Here is a 21,226-nt window from a genome sequence, read left to right as displayed (position 1 = left end):
GGGTTTTTTTTAGTACTGATAGTTGATTAATACATTACTTTAATCTTTTTATAATATCTGATGAGGGGGGGCAGTTGGCAAAGGATGGTAGCGGATTGTTATATGTAACTTTTGGAAGTTCAAGAGATGATAATGTAAACATGGTGTTGTTGTTTTTTGTTTTTGTTTTTCTTAATAAATAAAAATATTTTTAAAACAACATGATGATTATAGTCAGTTGTTCTTCTAGAAAATACCCAAAGAAGTATTTAAACCATTCCCCAAGCATATTCCAGTGTAAAAAGTAGTGCATTCAGCTACTACTATTTCAGGGGCAAGATTGTTTATGCAAAATTTGCTATCTGTAGGTAAGTATGATCTATATAATTAATTCTCTTAGCCAGCATGTGTGTCCTGAATTTGGCAGCGGAACTCTCGTGACACATTGTGAGAGTTCCGCCACCAAAGGGCGAGAGTTGCAGGCAAGAAAAAATGGCAGCGGGCAGTAGCGGCGGGCCGCAAAACGGCCTGAGGAGGCTGGCTTGGCTGGCCGCCAGGGACTGGCTAGGTCAAGCTGTCCCGGGTAAGGACAAGGAGGCAGCGGCAGCCCAGCTTGGCCTGGCCGCTGGGAGTGGGAGTGGGAGTGGGAGTGGGAGTGGGAGGCGGTGGCAGCAGGACAGCCAAAGTAGGCGCCGGTGAGAGGGGTGAGTGGGAAATGGGAGGCAGTTGAGGCTGGGGTGGGAAGGAAATGGGCCGCCCGGAAGGAGGTTCCCTGTTCACCACCCGCTGAGGTAAGAGGCACAGTGCGGGTGGGGGGGGAGGAGAGGAATGGAAGGGAAGGGAGGACAAGAGAGAGGGGAGAAGGAGGGAGGGGGAGGGAAGGCAAAAGAGTGTGGGGTGGGAGGGGAGTAGGAGGGAGGGGGAGAGGGGTGGGGGGAGGGCAGGGGGCAAGAGAGAGGGGATCAGGGGGGAGGGGGCAAGGGGGGCAGCAGGAGGAGGGAAGGCAAGAGAGTGTGGGGGAGGGGAGGGGGCAAGAGAGAGGGGAGGAGGAGGGAGGAGGAGGAGGGTGGGAGGGGAGGGGCAAATGAGGGGAGCAGAAGGGAGGGCAAGAGAATGTGGAGCAGGAGGGGGTGGGGGCAAGAGTGTGGGGCAGGAGGAAGGGAGAGGGAGGGTTAGAGTGTGGGGCAGGATGGAGGGCAAGAAAGTGTGGGGCAGGAGGGAGGAGGAGGGAAGGCAAGAGAGTGGGGCAGGCGGGAGGGGGAGGGAGGGCAGGGGAATGTGGGGCAGAGAGAGTGGGGCAGGAGGGAGGGGAAGGGAGGGCAAGAGAGAGTGGAGCAGGAGGCAGCAACCGGCCCCAAAGAGCGCACAGATGCTCTGTGCGGGTAGGCTAGTATTCAGAATTTCTGGTAAAAACAATTTAACAATTGAAACTTTCACCAAGCATATTCCGGTGTAAAAAGTAGTGCATTCAGCTAATTTCATTGGGAGGATTGTGCCTGCCAAACTAGGTAATCAGGAAGTATGACTTTATTTCACACAAGCAATGTCACAAATGAAGAAACAAACTCTTCAAAATATATAATATATGATGTTTTTTAAACACAGTATTAATATGCATCTACCCAAAGTCCATCTATGCCCTCTGTTGGTACTCACCATATCAAACCAATAGCTAGAGAGGATGCCATTACAACTCCCCAGAGAAATCAAGGAACAAAATGGTTCCTGCATTACACCTGAGCACAATTTTAACTGACTGAAAGATGCCTCATTCTCCTAAGTCCCATTGCCCAGTCCAGTATGCAGAAGTCAATGGGAAGATCACTCTCTCCCCTTCTGTACCACCAAAGGGGAGAAAGTAAGTTCACACCTCCAGGATAGATGAGGAGTTCCCCTTTCCATACCAAACTTTAGACAAATGAAAAATACATCAGAGGGTCCAATCTAGGATCCTTTTTCCAGAAGGAAAGTGGGGGGTGGGGGAGTTGAAGTCATAAACAAGCAAATTCTGCAGAGTATCTAGATCCACCTCAGGGCTCTAAATCTTCACAATCTTGCAGTCTCCTCAGCCACAGCCACAGATTCTCCATCCCTTCACGTGGCCCACATCTATTGGGGTGACTGCAAGAGTTGTTTTTTCCATGCCAGAAACCTTCCTCTCCTCAAGGCGGCAGGAGCTAGTCTACTCTGGGAGGTTCCTCCACTAACTCCATCAAAGGCTGCTCAGATTGGAAGCCAAATTCTACAAACCACCCAGAATAAGCGGAACTACATCTGCCAGTGGATGGGCAGAGAGGAGCAGGCCCTTGAGCCAAAGGGATATGACTCAAAGGTACAGGCAGACTGCTGCCATTATCTGAGGACCTAAAACACATTGCACGCAAACACATCACAAACCCTGACAGCTAATCTTTCTTAAGGATTGGAGAACGTGTAACCCCTTCCTTACCCATCACTCCAAATCACCCTCGCAACATCACTTTTCCAGAGAAATGGCACAGAGGGAGGGAGGGAGGGAGATTTTATTGGGATGGGGGGTTGTATGGATTTGGAACATGTTGTTAGGCCCTAAGATGCCTCTTGGATGAGAGAGAGACCACTCATCCCTTCATTATCAAAACCGGGAGGGAGGGAGCTTTTGTTGGGGTGCGGGTGGGGGGTTGTATGGAAATTGTTGTTAGGCCCTAAGATGCCTCTTCAATGAGAGAGAGACCACCCATCCCTTCATTATCAAAACCAGCTCCCACACCCCATGTCTTTGCCACAACCATAAAGCAGTATGAGCTGCCCAGGGGATAACATACAATGACACACTAATTATTGTACGGAACGTCCTCCTTCACGAAGAGCAGCAGGGACCAAGTGGAATCCCCATTCCTGCAAAAGCTCTGTAGGCCCCCCACCCGCCCCATGTCTTCACCACCACTGTACCCTCCTCACGGTCAACATCCATGCTCACGTTTTGAGGGTGCCTGAGGTCATAAGTTCTGTGACCAGCACAATGCAGATTTGTCCCTTGATAGAAGACTTCCATGAGTCATAGAAGCGGACGATATTAGGGTGCTGGAGCCCCTTCAGCATTTCCACCTCCTCGCTGAAGCGCTGCCGCTCCACCTTGGACAGCTTCCGTGTCTGAGAAGGAGGAAGAAAGAAGGAAGCATAAGAGCCATGAGGTCATCTTTGATGCAGTGCAATTCACACAAATCTGACCATTGGGCTTTTTAGAATTCAAAACTGATTTTTTCCCCCCAAATTTAACTTCAAAATGTGGTTTTTGAGGGATGCTGTTCGTGCTGACAACATTTTATGCTAATGTTAACTATCTCAATTTTACATCCAATTCTTATTTTTTTATTTAAAAAATAAAATAAAAATATGCACTAAATTCTTAATTAGTGCATTACCATGCACTAATTAAGAATGTTGCAAAATATCTGGAGACTGTACATTCTATGGCTGTACTTCAGAGCGGCACAAGAGAGTGGAGAGAAAAGTTAGTTCTGGTCTATACATGCAGCAGAACCACATTTTATAATGCTTAGAACATAAGAAAAGCCCTGTTAGATCAGGCCCAAGGCCTATCTAGTCCAGCATCCTGTTTCACCCAGTGGCCCACCAGATGCCTCTGGGAAGCCCACAGACAAGAATTGAGGGCATGCCCTCTCTCCTACTAGAAGAGAGGTATACAACAGGTATGTAGAAGCATCTTGCTGCTGAGGCTGGAGGTGGCCTATAGCCCTCAGACTAGTAGCCATTGATAGACCTGTCTTCCATGAATGTATGTTTAAAACTCCATACAAGTTTTTTTTTAAAAAAAAACCTACATGTAAAAGGCAAGGGGATGACCTATACTTCCTGATATGCAGGGTCTTTTATTTGCAGGGAGATGTTTTACATGGGTGAGCAATCAAAAGTGGTGTCTCCCACCTGTAGACTGAAGTTATAGTCAATTCTACAACCACATTACTACCTCAATCTGCTACATATGGAGTGCATCTCTGTCACCTTACACTTTCTGTAAACAGCAGTTGGGATCGGTATATTTGGATCAGGACCACAGCATGTGGGGGTGGGGGAGAGATTAACCCCTTTCCCCTGCACTGTTTTCTCAATTAAAATCTTCAATGCCAAAGCTGCTATTGGCTCAGAATAAAAAAAAACATGTGCACATCAGTAATGTCCCCCTCACGCTAATGATTGCACACTGCACTTTAGACAAGATGGGGAAAGTTAATATCTATCCTTTGATTCTTATTGCTTCATGTTATTTGTATTGTGCATTTAAATGTCTTTTTGTATTTTTATTGGATCATGTTGTGTGTTATGCATTTTAAACATCTACCTGCACTTCATAATTGGCTGTTGCCATATTGTGCATGTTGACATCTGCTCTGTGCACTTCAGTACTCTGCTCTGCACTTTATATTAGTTGTTAATTTTAGCTTTCAGTGCTCTCTGTTCAATTGTTATATGCCTAAGAAATTCAGTATTTAATTTCCTGGGAAGAGGAAGGGATGCCTTCATTATATTGGTTATAGGCAACGGAAAATATGATGCTGGGAGTCAGACTGGCCAAGTAAGGGTAACAGGAGGGGGAGTGTCACACATATAATGCCCCTCCCCACTGCCTACTGGTCCTTCCCAAAGCCACAATGATGCTAGTTGTTCTGCCAACTTGTCCTCAATCCCAGTGCTCTTAATTTATGCCAGATCAGTCCACAACAAAATATACTGCATAATTTATTTGTGGATGATGTCAATATGGCCTGCATGACTCAGACCTGAATGGTATGATTTGGGAGGATTTCACCTCTCTGTTGTGCCCACTTGGGTACTCAGTGAAGAATTAACATAGGTTTGAGGATCATGCTTGCTGGTGGGGCTTGGGAAGACTGGGAAATAAGGTCTACATGGATTCTATTTCCCATAGACTTCCCCAACTCAGTTCAAGTTGCACATTTTTATACCTTGTGCTGGGCATTTAGGACAGATTAAGGATTCTACTAGTGTACTAACCACTACCTAGCAGTCTCCCTGTCTGAGCCAACAAAAAAATTGGAGTAGAGAAGGCCCCAAGATGGTAGTTCTGGGAGACATCAAGATCCATGTCAAGGCTGTCTTGTCGGGACTTCATGGCTGCCACAACTATGGGGCTGTTGCAGCAATGTCAAATATGGCCCAACGTATCTAACAGAACACATTCTTGACTTTGTTTTCTTGACAGGACAGAGAGATGGCGTTCTGGTTGTAGGGGGTTTCCCCATGCTCAGATGACGCCTTGTTTCTCTCCCGGACAGGTCTTCCCCAGAGACAGTTAGCTTAATGGCCATTACAATCCTAACTTTTCAAATATGTTATTCCCTTTTATTGTATAATTGTTTTTAACATGTTAAGTTGCTCTGGTAAAAAATGTGCTGCTGGGCAGGATATAAATATATGAATTGATGGATATATGAATTAATTAATTAACAGCTTTGGGGGTGATTTTAATCAGAAAAACAGTGTTGCAGGAGGAAGAGTTCTTTTTAAAATTATTCCTGCATCACGGTCCTTATCTAGATTGCACACACGCCGTCACTGCTCATATTTACAAAAAGTGTAGAGTAACAGAGTGCATGCACACATCTCCATCTAGTCTGGTCCTTACAGTGGTTAGAAGTTGTGTATGGTGTGTGTGTGTTACTATTTTCACTCTGTAGCAGTCTGAAACAAATCTGTTCCTCCCCTACAGCCAGAGCTTATTAGAAGAACATGTGCTGTGCAGCACAGGAGTCTGGACTCCTGAGATCTGGCATTGTCTAGTTTGAACCAGCCCCTCTTCTAAGTCACAGGCTGGTAATCCTGAGGGAGAACACTGGCTGTTTCAAACATTAAACATCAGGAAAAGATGCACTCTGCAGCAGATCCAGCCCTCCCATGCTGATTTTACTGCCTTTTTAGGGGCCGCCCAATTAGTGCAGACTCCCTGTTGTAGGGGAGGGGAGCTGAAGGGGTACCTCAACCCAGTTTCCTCATTCAAAATTTGATTCCATGAATGTCAGTGGCAGAAAGGATGGATGCAGTTTTTCACAAGAGAGCAAAATAGAAATATAAAAAGTCCTTCTTAACCCCTCCACCAGCACAGCGAACTCACACATGTCCAGCACTGAGCTCCTGACTTGATTTGATTTATTTACTAATGTGTCCCATGGGCTCAGAGCAGCTTACAACATTGTTCTAAATATTAATAATACTCCTGTCCCAAAGGGCTCACAACGTAGACTGGGGAATAGAAACATAGGAAGCTGCCATATACTGAACAGAATAGGTCAAAATTTACATTGTCTGAAATCCTGACTAAATTTACTCAAGGAAGTCCCGTTGAAATTAGAGGGACAAGTTAATTTGTCCTTTTCAAATTTAATGGAACATCCTCGTGTAAATTTAGTCAAGAGGTCAGCCACTGTAAACACAAAATCCATCTAAAAGAAGAGCTCCGTCCCAAGTTTGGTGTTAGCATCTCCAGAAGTTTGTCAAGGGAGAAGTAGATGATGACGACGACGACGACGATTTCATTTTATATACTCGCTCTTCATCCAAGGAGCCCAGAGTGGTGTACAACATACTTAAGTTTCTCCTCACAACAACCCTGTGAAGTAGGAAGTGACTGGCCCAGAGTCAGCCAGCTAGTATCATGGCTGAATGGGGATTTGAACTCGGATCTCCCCGGTCCTAGTCCAGCATTCACATTCCTTTACCTCCAGCAACAACACTACCTACTAATGGTGACTATTGGGGAAAGTGCTGCAAAGTTGGCTGAGACCTAGGTGCGATGGAGTCCCTCAGGTGTGCACAGAGAGGAGAACAACGCCAAGGGCATAGGCCTGGGACAGGGATGGAATCACTGAAAGCCAGGACTCTGGCTTCACTGTATGCAGCTCTTGGAAGAGGGGAACCTGAGGGGTGGTTGGGGATTCCTGGCTTCATTTTGCTGCAGCAGAATGGGAATCCCGAGAAGTTTCACCTGGTGAAGGATGTGGGTTTAGGGGTGGTAGTAGTTATGGCCTAGCCAACCTCCACAACCCTCTTTGCTCGTACAGCATCTTCTCTCTAATTGTTGCCTTGTGTGGTGCCGCTGGGCCCCCTCTCAAATGCGTCCGTGTGGGGCTAGGCAGCCAGGCAAGCTACAGCTATTGGTGAAGGGCAATGGCAAGGATCCAGTGTTCTCTCCTGTCAAGCCAGAATTGGACCCCAGTTGGGCAGGTGCCAAAACCACTGCCGCCACCAAGTTTACTGCTCCAGCTGGTTGCCCCTGGAACAGAGGGGGCCATTTGGCCTGGAGGAGCTGGCTGTGAAAAGAAGCTCTCCAGTGTGAGTGTGTGGGAGAGAGAGATGGGGGGTGGGGAGGGGGGGAAAGAATCATGAACCACCACAGCAGCTTGTCCTGCCTCCATCCAAAAGTGAGCTAAGCCGGAAGAGAAGCAGCAGGAAAAATGGACTAGACATGTTTAAAAGTGTCAGTTTGGCCAAAGAGTTGGTCTCTGTGGTGGCCCAGTGCCCTGCTCTTAGGCCATGCTGCGTCCACGTGCCTGTGGGAACCGCCTCACCTCCCCATTGGCCAGGACTTCTGTGGTGGAGTTGGAGGTGGGTCATATTTTTACACTTTGGGGTGTTTATGAAGTTTTGCTACAGATGCAGCTGTCAGCCACGGTGAAAGCTTCATTGTGCACCAACCTAGGAGAAGGGAGGGAGAGCAGACGCGGGCCAAAACAGAAATGAAGGCACATTTATAGCAGAAGGAGCCCCTGCAGGTTGCATGAGGCACAGTAGCTGCTCAGGAGCAAAACCTCAACAGAAAAGTCGCCACAGAGGCCCAAAGGCAGCCTCTGTGAAGGAGAGGGGCCTCCTTCCGCACAGAAGGGGCTTCTGGATTGGCTCCAGCTGACTTTGCTGTGCCTGGCGTGCCACAAAATGAGCCAGCGCTTGCTAGGGTGAAAATCTGGTTCTGTATCCACACACCAATGTGGATCAAGACCACTTCAAATCTCAGCACGTTTCCTTCCAGAGAAGTGGCTCCAACGGACTTGGTGTAATGGAAGCAATATTTACTTTAGCAAAGGAAGTACCAGGTTAGCTTGGAAGCAATGCCCTTTAACCTGGAGCTCTGCCCCTTAAGCTTATATGTATGAAGAGTAAGCAGTAGTTAACAATCTGGGAGGGAGGGGAGGGGAATTTCTGCATGCTCAGAGGCAGTCTCGTGTGTATTACTCTGGCAATAAAAACAGATTTTGGAGTGAAGTCCCAGCTCAAAAAAAGACCTGGGCAGGAGGGGAACTTTCAGTTCTTCATTTAAGCCAGAGCGCAATCCTGGAATATGGGCACCCCTGACCATGTGCAGAGTGCTCTTCCCTGAGCACAGCTCTTTACACATCTGAAAGTGCAGATAACAGCTTCCAGGTCTAAGGAACTGGCTTCAATGCAAATTTTAGTCCCAGAACACCTCCCCCTCTAAAAAACAAAAAACCACTGCTAGAAAGACTTGTTAAAACCTATTAGATTAGATGTCTATATCTTCTTTAAAAGAACTACAGTAATGGTTTACTGAAGTCATTCGGATTGCTGAGATCTGCGGTCCACAAGTGTAGCCAGTCCTGCCTTAGGGGCAGCTTGCTCCCTGGAAGGAAGGTGTAGAGCAGTCCACTCTGACAGCATGAGACCCCCTAGTCCTAGAGATCCGCTATTTTCCTTGAAGATGTCCAGTGCAGTCCTTCTCTAGCAATCCTGTTTAACTGCAGCACAGGCCACACAAAGCCATGGGCAGGACTGGCCTTAGCTCAGAGCTTAACTGCTACTGAAAATCAGACTTCCTCCTCCTTTGCACTATGAATCAATGGGCATGCCTGCCTCCCTCCCTCCCCAAATCTTTTCTCTTGGCCCCTTTGGCATCCCAGCTTAGATTCCCAGGGACTATGCTCCTCACCCATTGGTCACACGTGACAACCAATGTGGTTAAGTCTCATTTCCCATAAGGCTATGCTAGGCCACTCCACCTTGTATTTTGCTCAGGGAGCCATACTGTGCCTGCTCTTTAAGCTATCAGGCAAGCTTCCTGTTCCCTCCAAAAAGCCACCCAAACAAGTCATCACCCACACAAACAGTAAGATAAAATGTAGGTCTTGCTTCCAAAGATAATTCATGCCAGTCCAGGGTCCCACAAGAAGCTGGACATGCGAGAAGCTCTCATACACTGACTTAGAATATTCTAGCCCAGTATTGTCTACTGTCTGATTAGCCATGGGTTCTCCAGGGTCTGAGACGGAGGTCTTTCCCATAACCAGCTGCTATTTTAAATCTTTTCAATTCGAGTTGCAAAGGACTGAACCAAAGCACTTGCATATGCAATGCATTGCTCTACCACTGAGTTATAGTCCCTGCCCAAAGCTACCTCAAAGTGCTTGGTGATGCCCAGAGAGGAGGGCCGGTCTGTAGAGGAGAGCTGGTCTTGTGGTAGCAAGCATGACTTGTCCCCTTAGCTAAGCAGGGTCCACCCTGGTTGCATATGAATGGGAGACTAGAAGTGTGAACACTGTAAGATATTCCCCTCGGGGATGGAGCAGCCGCTCTGGGAAGAGCAGAAGGTCGCAAGTTCCCTCCCTGGCTTCTCTATAATAGGGCTGAGAGAGATTCCTGCCTGCAACCTTGGAGAAGCCGCTGCCAGTCTGTGAAGGCAATACTGAGCTAGATAGACCAATGGTCTGACTCAGTATATTGCAGCTTCCTATGTTCCTATGTTCCACCTGAGAAGTAATATCTGTCAGCTTTGGGATGAGATTCCTGAGGTGTTTGGGCCTTTTCAAGGCCATTCAGTCCAATAAAGCAGGTTTTGCTAGGTTGAAATCATAAATCCAGACTGCTGACCAAGCAGCTGCCCTGCATACCCCCAATAAACTATAATAACCCACTCAATAAACTAGCACCACTATATCTTTTCATTTCTCCAGCACTTTCAACATGCAAAGTGCTCTACAGTCTTTGTCACGTCCATCCTCCTGTCACACGGCCCTTTGATTTTCACTGTACAGACTGAGAAACCTGACTTGAGAAAATGACTTACCCAAGGCTACTACAATGGCACAATGGAACCAGATCCAGTTATCTATTCTTTGGACCACACTGACTTCCTTGTAGGTACCCCATTCCTTGCCTCACTTCTCCCAGTCTTCTTCCTCGCAAACCTCCCACCTTCTTCTGAGCAGAGGGAGACAGACCACATACCAACTGCCTTCTAGAGCTACAGACAGCAGAGGGCAACAGCATGGATCTTAACAGAGAAGCCCCCATTCAGCTGGGGCACTGGGTGCAAACAACAGCTGCCTGGAGAGCCGACACTCTGCTGGCCCCGTTCCAACGCCTTCTGCTGCAACCCGGGGTAATGTGATACCACCAAGTTTTAAGAGGGAGGGAGGGAGAAAGATCAATCCGGTTTAGACAGGATGAAGAATGCCAGACCAAGGAAGACTCCCTCCTTGAATGACACCCCTAGCGTGTGCACGCGCACACACACACACACACACACACACACACACACACACAATGCCCCTCCCCAGCCAGGTTCTAGCAAGCCTAGTTACAGCTGTAATTTTGTAAAGAAGGAACAGAAAGACTCAAAGGAGGATAAATGAGATTAACAGGGATTTACTTGTGGATTAATTTTGAGTCCAGGCTCACTGGGCCTCAGCCTTAAAACTATCCTGAGTGTTAGAGCTCAACCTTGAATGACATGAGGCAATAATAAATACAAAAGCCAGCGTGCTGTAGTGGTTAGAGTGGCTGGAGTGCTGGACTAGGACCGGGGAGACCCGAGTTCAAATCCCCATTCAGCCATGAGACTAGCTGGGTGACTCTGGGCCAGTCACTTCTCTCTCAGCCTAACCTACTTCACAGGGTTGTTGTGAAAGAGAAACTTAAGTATGTAGTACGCCACTCTGGGCGCCTTGGAGGAAGAGCGGGATATAAATGTAAAAATAAAAATCAATCAATCAATAAAAGTACCTCTGCATCTGTACAGAATGCCCTTCCTCCCTACTAAAGCAATCAGGCAACTGGTTAGGGGAGGGGAGGGTCTCCCCATCGAAGGATCCAATGCTAGGCAAATCTGAAGCCCATGAGCTGTCATTCAAGAATTAACCACTGCCTATATCCCATCCACACAATCTAGGAACCTCCTGGGTGAGGTAATGTCTGCAATGGAACTGAGGCAAAATTCTAGACTGGGATTCGAAAAAGGAGCTGCAGCCAGAACAGCTAAGTATGTAGGTGGAGACATGGCAGTGGTTTCCCCCTAAGTCTGAGCTTTTTACAGAAGCAAAATATCCTGGGCAGGTATTAGGTAGTGCCTTAAAGGAATAGGGGAACGGACCTTATTAAAGTGTATGGTACTATTCCTTTGCTATTTTAAATCAACATATTGCTATCTGAGTCTCTTGAGTAAAAGGTAAAGGTAAAGTGTGCCGTCGAGTCAGTGTCGACTCCTGGCGACCACAGAGCCCTGTGCTTGTCTTTGGTAAAATACAGGAGGGATTTGCCATTGCCATCTCCCGTGCAGTATGAGATGATGCCTTTCAACATCTTATTGCTGCTGCCCAATATACCAGCGGGGCAGGGATTCAAACCGGCAACTTCTGGCTTGCTAGTCAAGTCATTTCCCCTCTGCGCCATTAGGTGGCTGAGTCTTTTGAGTACAATAGCATATAATCTCAAATGGGGGAAAAAATAATGCTATGTTGCCAGATAAGAAATGGTCCTCTAACATGTCACCTGATTACAGGATCCTGTGTCTAGGACTGAAAATGTCTAGCTCCTAGAACTTTTGTGCTGGCAGCTAAAAATTCTGATATTAATTTGAGAACTTCACAGGAGTATACGAAAACAAATACGATGGATATTTATATACTGCTTTTTCAACAAAGGTTCCCAGAGTGGTTACACTGATATAAGTAAGTAAGTAAATAAAATGGCTCCCTGTCTCCAAAGGGCTCACAGTCTCAAAAAGAAACATAAGATAGACACCAACAACAACCACTGTAGGGATGCTGTGCTGGGGATGGATAGGGTCAGTTGCTCTCCCCCTGCTAAATAAAGAGAATTGCCTAAAGAGTGCTTCCTAAAGTATTAATGCTTGTATTTATAACTTTGAAATATGTTTTCAGTCCTGTTAATGCTGATCCCTCTGTTCCCCTTTCTCCAAAGAACCCAAAAGGTGCATCCAGCTTCCACTGGCTCATCTGCCCTTCAGGCCTACAGAAAATAACAATCTTCAGCAAATATTTGTTTATCTGTTACACATCTCCAGTCCAGACTGTACTCACCACTCCCCCCCCCCACCACCACACACACACACCAGTCTACCCCAAACACCATCCATAAAGTGTGGCTTGAAACTCACATCTGGGAAACAGAAATAGACCTAAGTAGAATTTTTAAATGGGGAGGCTGGACTTGAGGGGCACAGGCTGAACTAGTACCTACAGCTCAGGACTGGACTGTGGTTTGCTAACCACAGATGTTTTAAAGGGCAACATAATGAACAACTGCAGGAGAAAATAGGACAGGGCTATTTTTTAAAAAGAGAACAAGTGACAGAAAATCCTGTGTTTGTGCATGAGGCTGATCCCCAGTGTAAGGTCTGCTTTAAAAAAAAAACAGGCTTTGGAAAGCTTGATAAATGTTTCTTATTTTTAGATGCCCCCTCCCCGCAAAAAAAGGGGGAAAGCGGGGGGGGAGCCATATGGAAGAAGAGCCAGAAAGGCACCAGCCTTTCTGTATGAGAGCTTTTTACCAGTTCCAGTTTCTGGGCACCATACTGTATAATGTAAAGATGTCAACCAATAGCCCCCTACGCCAAATAAGGCATGCTGCTGGGTACCTTGGCCCTGCCAGCTAACCCCCTTTTCCTCTCCTCCTCCTCTTCATCGCCCTGAATGGATCTCGGGAAATGGGAGAGAGTGAGACAGATGTGTGTGAGCGACAGGAAGGGAGTCTCTGACTTGGACTGAAAGAAAGACAAGATAACTTCCACTCATGCATGAGTCTTTGTGGCTTCCCAGCTTCTAGTGTCAGACCCTCAAACCCTCCAGAAAGCCCTCCAAAACTCAGAAGTCCTCTTTCAGAGGCACAAGGGGCTGCAGTCAAATGGCAAAATTGACTCTGCTACCCTGCCACTGCTGTTACATGCGTAAAGGCTGTGCATTCTCATGGGCTGCTCTGGTCTCATACACACACACACACACACACACACACAGACGCGCGCGCGTGCCTCATAGCTTAGTGGCAGAGTATATGGTTTGCGTGTACAGTTTCTGGCAAGTCCAGTTAAAAGAATATCAGATCACAGGGCTGGCAAAGACCTCATCTGCCTGAAAACTCAGTAGAAAAGCACTGCCACTCAGAATCGACAATTTTGGGCTAGATGGACCAATGGTCCAACAGTACTTTGGTATAAGGCAGTGTTGAGAGAAGGGGTAGGGAGAGAGCTGAGGGAACAGATGGCATGGTGCCTTGATTTGCCAACAGACCTCTCTGAGGCCAGGGGCTGGCATTTCATCCCATATTAAAAAGTGGCTTGCTAGGACTCAGCATTAGGCCATAGGAAGACAACCGTACCCTTTGAGCATACGCAGAGTGGTGTTTCCCCCTCAGTACTGAGTAAACCAAACCCCTCATATATGAGATCAGAGAAAGCCAAAGATCTCAAGGTCACAGGGTGCAGCCTTTAGGCAGGCTTCCATCCCAACACCTTTAAAAAAGAAAGAAAAGAAATGAAACACTGTTCATTTCCACTGTTACCCAGTGCACATTCCTAAGCCTTCTCAGGAGGACTGCTTTCTTTCCCTTCCCTTCAAAGCTCCCTCCCATTCCAGAGGCCCGCACTACCTGTCTAAATTTAGGGAGGCAGAGAACATTTTAAATAAGCCTGTCTCATAGGACGCAGCTTGCTAAGGTTGTGCTCCATCTCCTCAATCTCTGCCACAGGGAAATTGAGCTTTATGCTCCCTCACATACACATGGAAGCATTCGGCAAAGCCCTTGCCATGGGTAACTAACAAGTCTAGAGCACCAAGGACAGAATGTAGAGGAAGGTGTCAAACTGCAACCAGCCCCAGCACATGAGCAGGGCAAACAGGAAACCCTCCCTCATCACCTGAGCTCAGTTGCTGCCCTGAGCTCAGCCTAGTACTGCTGAAATCCAAGGAGGTGCAGGAAGGTGCCCGCCACAGCAGCTACAGGAGCTTCCCCAGACAGAATGCTTTGCCGTGGATTTGCTGCGAGGCTTAACTGTGAGTTCGAAGCTGCAAAAAACAAAAACAAAAAGCAAAAAGTGGATTTTTTTTAACCCTAGATATAAATTGGACTACACTCTTAACGCAAATGAAAAACCCAAATTGTGTGTTAAGTAATCCCCATAAGCTCTCAGGGGCTTGAGGGTAAATTTGGCATATATGTGAATGCACACCTCCATTTCAGAGGAGATGTGAATCAAAAGCCGGGTGTGAAAAACATCCTGGGGAATTTCCCCCATTTTCAAATAAACTCTGCTTGAGGCCATATGTCTCAAAGCAGTGAGATGGACTGTGGACAGCAATGAATCTGAGGCCCAAGGTGTAGGGGGAAGGAAGCTTTTGCTCTCTGACCCCAAACAGCTCAGCTGCAATCCCCTTGCCTACAAATGCAGATTTTGGGACATGCAGAAGAAGGCAAAGACCAAAGATAGAAAGACACTCCTTTAGGCCACTATAACAAGAAGTAGAAGGTGCCCTTCTTCTCTTGCTCTTGGATCTGGTAAAAATAAATCAAAGCAAATGGGAAGAGGGTAGGGAATAGAAGCAACAACTCAGCTCTGGAACCCAAGCAAGACGAGGCTCCCAAATGATTACCAAAGATGATTGGAGTAACAATGGAGAGAGAACACACAAAAAGGACACCCTAAGGCCTAACAGATTTATTGTGGCATAAGCTTTTGTGGACAGGAATTCACTTATCAGATGCATGAAGTATCCTTCTCAAATGGCAGATAGATAGATAGATAGATAGATAGATAGATAGATAGATAGATAGATAGAAAGAATATGAGGGGGGAGATAAAAACAGTGGGACCAAAAGGCCATTAAATGCAAGAGATACAGTCTGTGACATTTCCATTCAAAGCTCAAATGTATGCAAGAGAAGCAAGGTGGCCATTCACAACAACAGTAATTGGTGATAACACAATCTGAATGACTTTGCTAAGCTAGTCGAACATATGTAGTGAGAGAGAGAACTTTGGCTTCTATTGAGACCTAAACAAATACAGTCAAACTTACTGATATACATTCTAGTTCAGTAATTTCATGGTAGAGTTCCTTTGAAGTTTTGTTGTTGTTGTTGTTGGAAAATGGTGACTTTCCGGTTAGCAGCCGAGTGGCAGAAGAAGGACATTATTTGCAGGTGATGGCACATATCACAATGGAAGAGGAGCAAGTGAACGAACTTCTGATGGTGTTCCTGATGTCATTAATGTTGCTTGAGTGAATATGTGCTGATATCTAGGTTTGCTGCAGAGCCTTGTCCTTGGGTTTATGTCTCTATTAGGTGGCTCAACGATTACTGTTGAATCGCTGTTTTAAGATTAGTGGGCTGTCGGTAAGCAAGGACAAACTTATAAAAAAGAAGTATTGTTGTTCAAGATGAGCTAAGCTATGAATCATTGATTATACCTTCTAGCAGTTTTAGCTAGTAGGTATATGTGGTGGGCGGGGGAGCTGTGTTCTACCACTTTCTCCTCTGGGCCTATTCTGCAGTAGCCTACTCCTGGGTACCAGCCTGTCAGTCCCTTAATCTAAAACTGCCACTCAAGCAACATGATTACAAGACCAAATAGCATCTGAGACTTATCCAGCTACTCATCCTCCAACATGATATATGCCACTACATCCACCTCTGCTATCTATATGAATAGGACAAACAGGTCAGTTTCTACACAAATCATTAAAAATGGCAACACTTAGAAACCAGCGGGATAACATTTCAATCTCCCAGGACACTTTACTGGTTCTAGTTTACAAAGTCTCACATCTTTAAAGTGCCACAGCACCCTCCCCACCCTTTTTTCTTTCTTCCCTCCCCCCACTCCCCCCCCCACCCGGTGCTTGCTGTCACATACTAACATGGCCACCCTCTGATTTGAGAGGAAAACTCTATTTTCTTCTCTTCTATCTCTTGCCACAAACTGCAAACATTTGTAGACACAAATGTCCTGGGAAAATGGCATCCTTGTATCATTATATAAAGTTATTGTACCACGATGCTAAAAGGCATCATCTCATACTGCATGGGAGATGGCAATGGTAAACACCTCCTGTATTCTACCAAAGACAACCACAGGGCTCTGTGGACGCCAGGAGTCAACACCGACTCAACAGCACACTTTACCTTTACCATGCAAACAATTGTGATAAATATTAGTGAGGTCAAGGGAAGATCCCAGGGTGAACTGCAATCAACACTAGTCACCTTAGGAACTGGCAGAATAAAACTTTTAAAATTACTAATGTATTTTCAAAATGTCAAGCAAAGTTTTTCCCTCATTTGTTTTGACCCAGTGTATGAATGACACACAATTTCAAGTCTGGCATTTCACCATGACTTTAAGAAAATAATTTTTTATCAGAGTAAAATCAATGCCCTTATTCTTCCACATTATCCTCAGATTTTCTAACATATTTATATAGGATAAAAAGTAGCCTTCATTTGCAAGTTTACTATCCACCTACTCTCCACTGGCCACTGGGGGAGCTGTTTGGATGCCATGGAATGTTCACAAATATTCTACCTACTGAGAGGGTTGATGTTAGCAAAAGCATTTTGACAAACACTGCAGCTTCTGCAAAGAAAGAGAAAAATCTGTTTAGTTGGAACAAACCTCATACAGGATCTAGACATAAGAGAGACTACCTTCTTTTACAAGAAGGGGACAGAGAAGTGGTCCTGGGCAGGCAGAAAGACTGAACACTGAGAAGTGGAGTGGGAAGGAGCCCTAGGAAGTAGAGAGAAAATGGGCAAGGGGCCCAGAATGGCTCGGTAGACTAAAAAGCAGAAACCTGAGGGAAGAATGGGTGGAGCCAAATGTCTGAGAGATGAAATATGGAGCTGAAGAAAGAAAAACTGGGAGGAGGGAGTTGCGGAAAAAGTTTACTCAGAACTGAGAGAAAGGAAGAGGCTGTGTTCTGTTGGTAGGGACAGATAGGAAAGAATGTGAACCAGAGAGCCCAGGAGGCAGCAAGAAGAAGTTCACATTCTGATGCACTAGCTAGCCTAATCTTTGGCAGCAAGTCTCTAGCCAATTACAAAATCCAGTAAATGTAAACAATTTGAAGAGAGCACCTTTGTTTTAAATAATGATTTCATTCTTAGAAAGTTCTCTGGAAGTCTGAGGGATGGAAGATACAATGTTTAGTTCAATAAATGGTGACAGAACTACCAAATTTAAAGAATAGGACATATAGGGTATAGAAAATAATACATTTGTTTGACTAACTTAGGCTGGTGCCAAATTACGCAGGCTTTCAAATTTCACCGCACACTCCATCAAGCAGAATGCCTTTTCAACTAGGGTAACAATGTTTTAAATTCATAGGCATGAGCCCTGCCTGGAGCTGAAAACAAACTGGAAATTCCTAGGACAAGCAAGTACCTGGTATTTCTCTAGCTCTGTCTGCCTCTAAAACGTCATTTGCTATCTATTCTCAGATAAAACATTTCGTAACACACACACACACACACTTGAATTTTTGGAAACAAAACAAAAGTCCACCACCATGCCCATCACCTGTTCCAAACACAAACACAGACACATCTCCCTAAGCACTGAGAGAATCAAGAGAAATCCGTCTTATACACCTTTATGGCACATGACTGATTTCATTGTGCCAAGAAAGTCACATTGAAGTCTGCCGAATGTAATCCTTCTGGCAAACAAAGCCAGCAGAAAAGCAGCTGCCGGCCCAGAACTGGCTCAGTGCAAGCCCTGATGTAGTGGCAGAGGCATGAGTGAGCACCATCTCTTCACTCTGTCCATTCATGACAGACTATGGGGAAGGGGCGCCAATGAGACCACCCACTCAAATTCATCCAACAGGGACCATGGAAAGGCACAACCTAGCCAGTCCCAAAAAGGGGTCAGTGAGTGCCAGGAGTTGAAACCTGTGTTCCAACCAAAACTCAGTCCTGAAATACGGTACAATGCAGGTGTGTCTCTGAGCACATGCAGAGCACATTGGGCCTCAACACTGAGCAGCCAAACTTGCCCCTACCTGTGCATCTGGGATTTGACAACACAGAAGGGGCATGACCTCCAGGCAGGCTTCAGACCCACCAGCTCTCTTTTCAAGACCTGAGCATGGGTTTCAAGGCACACTCAAGGCTGAAGGCACAAGCCCATTTTCTGATGCTAATGGACAGCAGAATTGGCACTCCCTTTGGCAAACTCTGGCCAGTACAGTTCCACACAGAGGAGTTTCCACACAGAGGAGTACACAGTACTGCTCCACACAGAGGAGAAACACCACATGGTGTTTCTTTCCCCTGCCTCTTCAACTTATCTGGAGGAAGCATGCAAAAAGATGGCTCCTTGCTGGACCACTTCCAGAATAGGTCCAAGGAGAACGGGGCTAGCAGACAACCAAAAGACAACTGACAGACCCAAGAGCCTGTAACTCACCCAGCAATAGTGCCCCCTCCCCATGGAAAAAATCTACATGAGAAGGTTCCCCTCAGACATGCATAACTCAAACAGCAGCATCCAACAGATGCCCCTCAGTTTGATGTCAAGAAGGCAGGTTCCCACCTCAAGGTCTCCCTTGCTCTCTACTCCCAGGTCCAGCCAATTGGGCATATTTACTATTTCCTTCAAGCAGGCACCATGGCCATTCCCCACCTCTTTTGAATCTTGTCTGACCTGCCTTGTTACCCCCTCCCCAAGAGGAGTGGCGCACACCCACTATGACTTCTCACTCTGGCACCAGACAGGCCACTATCTGCTGCCTCTCTCCACATGTCACACAAGGGCACCCATTATGGTCCTCTTCCACCTCTGTGCTTATTTTTATTTGTTTATTTTAACTTTCCTCACAAAAGATCCAAATCAGCTTACAATTTATAATCAAAAAGTACATAAACAGCCACCCCAGCACCTCCTCCAGTCTGTTCCCCACCCCAGATGTAAAATATTTCAGTCTTTCACACATCATCTGTGTGCCCCCATCCTTTCCTCCAGAAACTAGTTCTCCAGTCAGGGTTTAGTTACTAAAAGAAAGTCATCAGGACTCAAGCATTCCCAAAGACTTCCCCCTATGTCTTGGAGGCACTTCTTAATCCCAGTGTGTGAGACTGTAGTCATTGAAGGAAATGCACTCTGCATGTGAACAGAGGCACTCTTCTTTATTAAATCTCTTCACACATCCGAGAAATCTGTTATGCTGTAGATAACAGATCCCAGAGGCTGACCCTGGAACAACTTAAGCCTTACTTTAATCTGTCTCAGATCCCTAACCTTCCAATTTCTCCCTCCCTTCCCCCTTAGAATTGTCATCGTTTTTCTTGGTAGGGCTGCAAGACAAGCAAAGTTTTAGAAACCGACGGCTTCTCCATTAAGGGGGAAAGCTTGCATCTGTTGCATTTCTGCCTGCGATGCTGCTAATCAAGCGGAGCCCTGCCAGAAGAAAAAAAGCTGCACCTGTGGGAGCCCCTCCTTACTAACCTGCAGCTCGCACCAAGCCACCTCGACCGTGGTCTCAGTGTCCAGCCCTTTGTAGACAGTCTTGAAGGAGCCGCGGCCGATCTCGATGTCGAACTTGAGGAAGCGGCCGTCGGGGGACGTGGCCACTGCGCGGGTCTCCGCTTCTTCGTTCTCCTCTTGTTCCCAGTGGTCGCGATCGTGGCGGCTCTCCGCAGGCGAGAGTAACGGGTGCGACGCGACAACTTCGGGAGGACTCTCGCTGCCCACAGATCCCGTGGCCGGAGCGGCATAGGGAGCTCGGGCGCTCCCTGAAACCGGAGCCGGCACCATGACCTCCTTCAGCTCCTCCACCGGGCCGGTCGTCGGGATCGCGGCAGGGACTTCGCCTCCGCCGTCGAAACCCCGCAGTCCCAGCTCGGTCGAGCTCCGGCGGCTGATCTTGTAGGCGGACCCGCGGCGGCCGGAGGGTCTGCGCCCTCGAGAGCGCGCAGCCTGCCCGGGCTCCTCATCCACGCCGCAGCCGGCCAAGTCCACCCCCTCGGGCTGGGCCATGAGCGCTCCGGCTCCAGGGCGCGGATCGGGCGCCCGCAGCATTAGCATCGGACAGCCAGGCAGGAAAAGACACCCGAGACGGAGCGCGGCTGCTGCTTGCTAAGCCCGCGGGGCGGCCGTGCAGCCGCCGCTCAGTGCTCTGGAAAGCCAAGGAGGCGGCCTCAGCGGCACCGCACCGCCCCCTTCCAAGGCACCGTCCCATCTGCTGTCCTGCCTCCGCCTTCTCCTGCTCGTCGTGTGCCGCCTGTTTTCCAGCTCCTGTCCTTCCTCCGTCTCCCCGAGGTAGCCTTAGGGCGCCTTGACGCGTTGACCTCCTCCACACTCCTCACAGTCGCGTTTGGTTCCACCGCCCCCCTCCCCAAAAGACAAGACTCGCGGAACAATCCCTCTGCCCCAAGGTTTGTTTTCTCTCCTCATTCAGCTCTTCATTCTCCTCCCCACTCGCCGCTCCCCCAAGAAGCGGCAAAGTAATGGACTATGGTGGTTTGTGTGAGAGATGTGTGGGGTGTGAGCTTGGTCCGGTGTTTGGGGACTCTTGCTGTGCTTCTTTGTGCTTTCAGGAAACTTTAAAACTAAATTAAAAGCAATAAACTTCCAATGGGGGGGGAGCCCTTCAAGTCTTTCACTGCCCGCGTTAGTGACGTCAACTGAGGCAAACTGTTTGTGTTGCGATCGTCACTGTGATATCCCCCCCCCCCAGTGTAAATGGCATGTTGGAGATTGTAAAACCCTTCTGGGTGGAGGAGGCGGCTTTATATCTTTGTTCTGTATAGCGCCCGGCACTCTGTTGATGCTACAGAAACGTCAGCACTTTAGTTTATTTGGATTGGATTGGAGTGGATCTCACCCTGTGCGGGAGGAGGCAATGGTAAACCTTTCCTGTATTTTACCAAAAGAAAACCACAGGGCTCCGTGGGTGCCAGGAGTCGAAATCGAGTTGAGGGC

General features: G+C 47.2%; 1 protein-coding gene across 4 annotated transcripts in view; it reads right to left on the bottom strand.

The window, feature by feature from the left end:
• Nucleotides 1-20,608, bottom strand: part of WNK4 (WNK lysine deficient protein kinase 4) — a 44,335-nt gene extending 23,727 nt beyond the window's left edge. For 2 of the 4 annotated variants that reach the window (XM_053259250.1, XM_053259251.1), the window contains exons 1-2: nt 19,751-20,608; nt 2,939-3,111 (exon numbers count right to left, since the gene is read on the bottom strand). In XM_053259250.1, the coding sequence (XP_053115225.1) occupies nt 2,939-3,111; nt 19,751-20,329 (752 nt within the window). In that variant the 5' untranslated portion in view covers nt 20,330-20,608. Of the gene's footprint in view, nt 1-2,938; nt 3,112-7,692; nt 7,753-10,072; nt 10,338-19,750 lie in introns of those variants that run through there. The other 2 variants (XM_053259252.1, XM_053259253.1) reach the window with 2 other exon arrangements.
• Between the last annotated feature and the right edge of the window lie 618 nt (nt 20,609-21,226).

This window comes from Hemicordylus capensis, chromosome 6 (genome assembly GCF_027244095.1).
Source record: "Hemicordylus capensis ecotype Gifberg chromosome 6, rHemCap1.1.pri, whole genome shotgun sequence".
Taxonomy (NCBI): domain Eukaryota; kingdom Metazoa; phylum Chordata; class Lepidosauria; order Squamata; family Cordylidae; genus Hemicordylus; species Hemicordylus capensis.
Note: the sequence above shows the minus strand (reverse complement) of the source record. Positions and strands in the feature narration are given on the sequence as shown.